At 45.3% G+C, this 3,333-nt stretch overlaps 1 protein-coding gene across 1 annotated transcript; it reads right to left on the bottom strand.

Annotated features, from left to right (window-relative positions):
* Positions 1–1,380: 1,380 nt before the first annotated feature.
* PIGZ (phosphatidylinositol glycan anchor biosynthesis, class Z) lies at positions 1,381–2,949 on the bottom strand (the record flags this gene model as incomplete). The annotated part of the gene is made up of 1 exon (XM_010193094.1): positions 1,381–2,949. A coding segment is annotated over one exon (1,569 nt), but the record flags the coding sequence as incomplete, so codon positions are not given.
* Positions 2,950–3,333: the final 384 nt, after the last annotated feature.

Genomic DNA, 3,333 nt, shown 5'->3' with positions numbered 1-3,333 from the left:
TTCCCTTTAGAGCCTGGCATCGATTGTCTGTCTGAAAAACTGGCTTCTAAGACCTTATGTAAAGTTGTGGGGATGAAGGACTGCAAAAAGCATAACTGCCTTTGTGAGCAGGAAGAATTGAAGCGTTAGATTCATTTCAGAGGGAGAAGCTTGACAGACAATGCATGTGCCAAATTAGTACCTCCCTCTGTCAGGATGTTTCGGATCTAAAAGTCCAAGCAGGCAAAAATGAAAATCATTAGTTGTGCTATACTATGAAGCATATACATCATTCTCAGCTGAAGCTCAGGGTTATTTGTATCCCACTTTAAAATCAGACTGCTCTCCAATAGAGAGCAGGATGCATCTGCCATTCTCACTAAGCTGATTTAACAGGGAGCCATTACTGGAAGAGGAGAAGGTCCACAGAGCTGGATCTTTTAACTCCCAGGAAGCCAGTTCAGTGATCGATCAGGTCAAACGCATAAAAAGGATCAAATCCCTGTGAGTTACCCGTTTTCTGAATGGGCAGCTCCTTGAACCAGCTTGCTGCAGGGCCTGCTGTGCACCGCTGCTGCTGCTGCTGCTGCTGCAGGCACGACAGCGAGGAAAACCGAGTCGGATGGACAGCGGCTGTGCACAAGGGACAGGCTGCCCCGGCTGCAGCAGTGAAACAACAGATGCCCTGAACGCCATCGAAATGCAGCGCTTTCACGCTGCTGTATGCAGTACGTACGTAGTGTGTCCACAAGAATGGAACCGCAGGCAGGCAAAGCCTGGATTTTAGGATTAGGCACAAGTACTGACGCTGAAGCATCTTCCATGTTCTAAATCAGATCCTGTCAGATCAGCACTGGGGATTTTTCAAGACAGAACCACCCAAGACAATATTAGAGTGCTGGTGCCTATTTTGTGACTGCAGTCTGGTCCAATGACTGAGAGGAGGCTCTGGATTTTTTAAAGCATCAAAATAAAGCCTTACTGAGTCAGACCAGCTTTTGCCTAGGCCTGTAACCTCTCTCCAGCAGCTGAGTTAATGCCTATTCTCAGTAAAAGCTACATAATCCACAAACCCTCTGTCAGAGTTTACACAAACTTCAAAAATAAATCTCTCATGGAAAGAGCTAAGCTTGAATCACAGTTTTGCTGGGCTCTGGTTTCATCCTGTCTCATCAGAAAAATGACACAAGTTCATATGAAATACCACAGGGGCAGAATAACTCAAATTTTAAGCAGGTTCTATCCAAAACTATACTGCTGAGTGAAAGAGCATGAAGAAAGGGAGTAAGAGACTCAAGGGAGCTCCCAGTGCCACTGCTTGTGCTGAAGGTGGGCTCGTGAAGATGAAGGTCTCGCAGCACCCAAGTGAAGTAAAAAACGAAACCATTTTTCTCCCAAAATCTAAAGGCTTTTCTGACCCCTGTCTAGCTGAAGGATGTACAGTCCTAACTGACTTCTCCAGCTTCTACTGAATAGGAAGGGTATTTGTGGTGGGTCTTCCATGGATAAGTGTGGAAATACCAGAGTCTCATTCTTGAGCGAGACACCACATTTTGTAATTGTGGCTCTGACTGTACCAGGGATGATAAGAAAAACACGACAGTCATTGCAGGTGAAATTGTTAGCTCGCTGCTCTACTGTTTGGCAGAGGGTTTCTTCTTCAGACCCAGCCATGTCAATGACTTCTACGTGCGTGTCTCTCTTCTTGATGTTAAGCAGAGACCTAGGTGGCATGTAGGTGTGAGCAAAGAGGAGTGTGTAGTGCCTTGGATGGTTTGAGGATTCTGGAGAATGAATGAGCTGCTCCAAGTGAAACAAACACGGGATCAGTCCTCCCTGGTGTAAGCACCCAAACAGCAAAGCCCCGAGAGCATTGAAAATAATAATGACGTGTTTCCACTTCACAGCTCTGTTCTGTGAGGTGCTGAACAGGACCAATGGCAAGATGAGAGGGATGAGAAACCGCGGTTCTTGGTGACTGAACAGGGAGAGAAATGCCAAAGGAACAAAATAAAACAGCAGCAATGTTGGATTGCCCTCAGAATGCACTAATAGCCCAGATGACCCATGGCGATGTGATCTGACCAGTAATAATTGATGGATGTATTTCTTTAACATTTTAAAAGCAGCACCAATGGCCAGAATATGTAAGATCCCAAAGAGCATTATTCCATTGACTGTAAAATGTGTAACTCTTGGGTGACTTCCATGCAGCGCAAGATTACGAGGATTAAGGTTATAGCTGAGAAAATTGAAAGGGGTTACTATAATTTTCTCATTTAATTGACCTATTACATCAAATAGGCTGCTCTTTTTAACGCTGTAGAGGTTGTCTAAGCCCATGGAGGTAAAATAGAAGGTGTCAGCTGTTACAAATACCATGGCAGTAAAATAGGCACATAGGACAAGCTTCAAAAGGTGGTTTATGACAGTTTTAATGCTCCTTTGAGAGTCAACAATTAAACCTGCCCAGTAAAGCAGGGGCATCAGAGCAAATGCCAAGAAGGTTGGCCTGTTGAAAAAGCCAGCAGTCGTTATAATACCTATGAGAGGGCTGCTTGTAGGCTCCACTAAGCTGCCATCAGACTTTCTTGAGGAAACCAACACCATCAGAAGAGCAAAGAGAAGTCCTTCAAGCGCATTGGTAAAGGTTCTTGTATAAAATACCAGAGTAACATACGATCCAGCAAGAAGCACCAGCGCTTTCCACGGATCCGCTTCCCAGAACGGAGCTAATCGATAAACACTACAGTCGAGTACGAAAGAAAGGATTGTAAAGAGAAGACGAGGTGATACAAGAAGGGTATAGCTGTTGATGCAACTCGAACATATGTCTAGCTGCTGCAAAGACTTGATCACCCAGTAGGTAACTCCAGATGTCATTAATGGGAAAACAACTGTTCTGCAAGGAGAGCTGGAAAGGAACTCCCAAGGATAATAGACCTGTAGGTTTAAAATATCTCCTATAAAGGAAGAAAAAAAAAGAAGAAAAATATACATACACACATATTTTATTCAGTAATCCAGCATTAGGGATAGAACTTAGTGTAAGAGGCATCACAATGCAGAGCAGGCCCTGAACTTTTGAGACCAGTGTCAGCACTGAAATTTTTAGTTTACCATTAATCATTACAAAGCTGCAAGGAAAATAGGTCTGTTAGGGTGGTACGGTTCCAGCCACCAGGTACTGCGGTCAGCACACGGCAGACTCAGCCACACAACTGCGGATCCGCTCCCACCCTGCTGGCAAGAGCTGCTTTGTGACAAAAAGGGAGCCCAGCGCGGGCTGTTCCGTTCACTCCGCCGTAGCCCCGCACAGGAGAGGCCCGTGCCGCGCACCCCTCAGGGGTTCCC

Source organism: Mesitornis unicolor, unplaced genomic scaffold (assembly GCF_000695765.1).
Source record: "Mesitornis unicolor isolate BGI_N332 unplaced genomic scaffold, ASM69576v1 Scaffold45299, whole genome shotgun sequence".
NCBI classification, from domain to species: Eukaryota; Metazoa; Chordata; class Aves; order Mesitornithiformes; family Mesitornithidae; genus Mesitornis; species Mesitornis unicolor.
The sequence above is the reverse complement of the archived record's forward strand: the minus strand, read 5'-3'. Positions and strand labels throughout refer to the sequence as shown.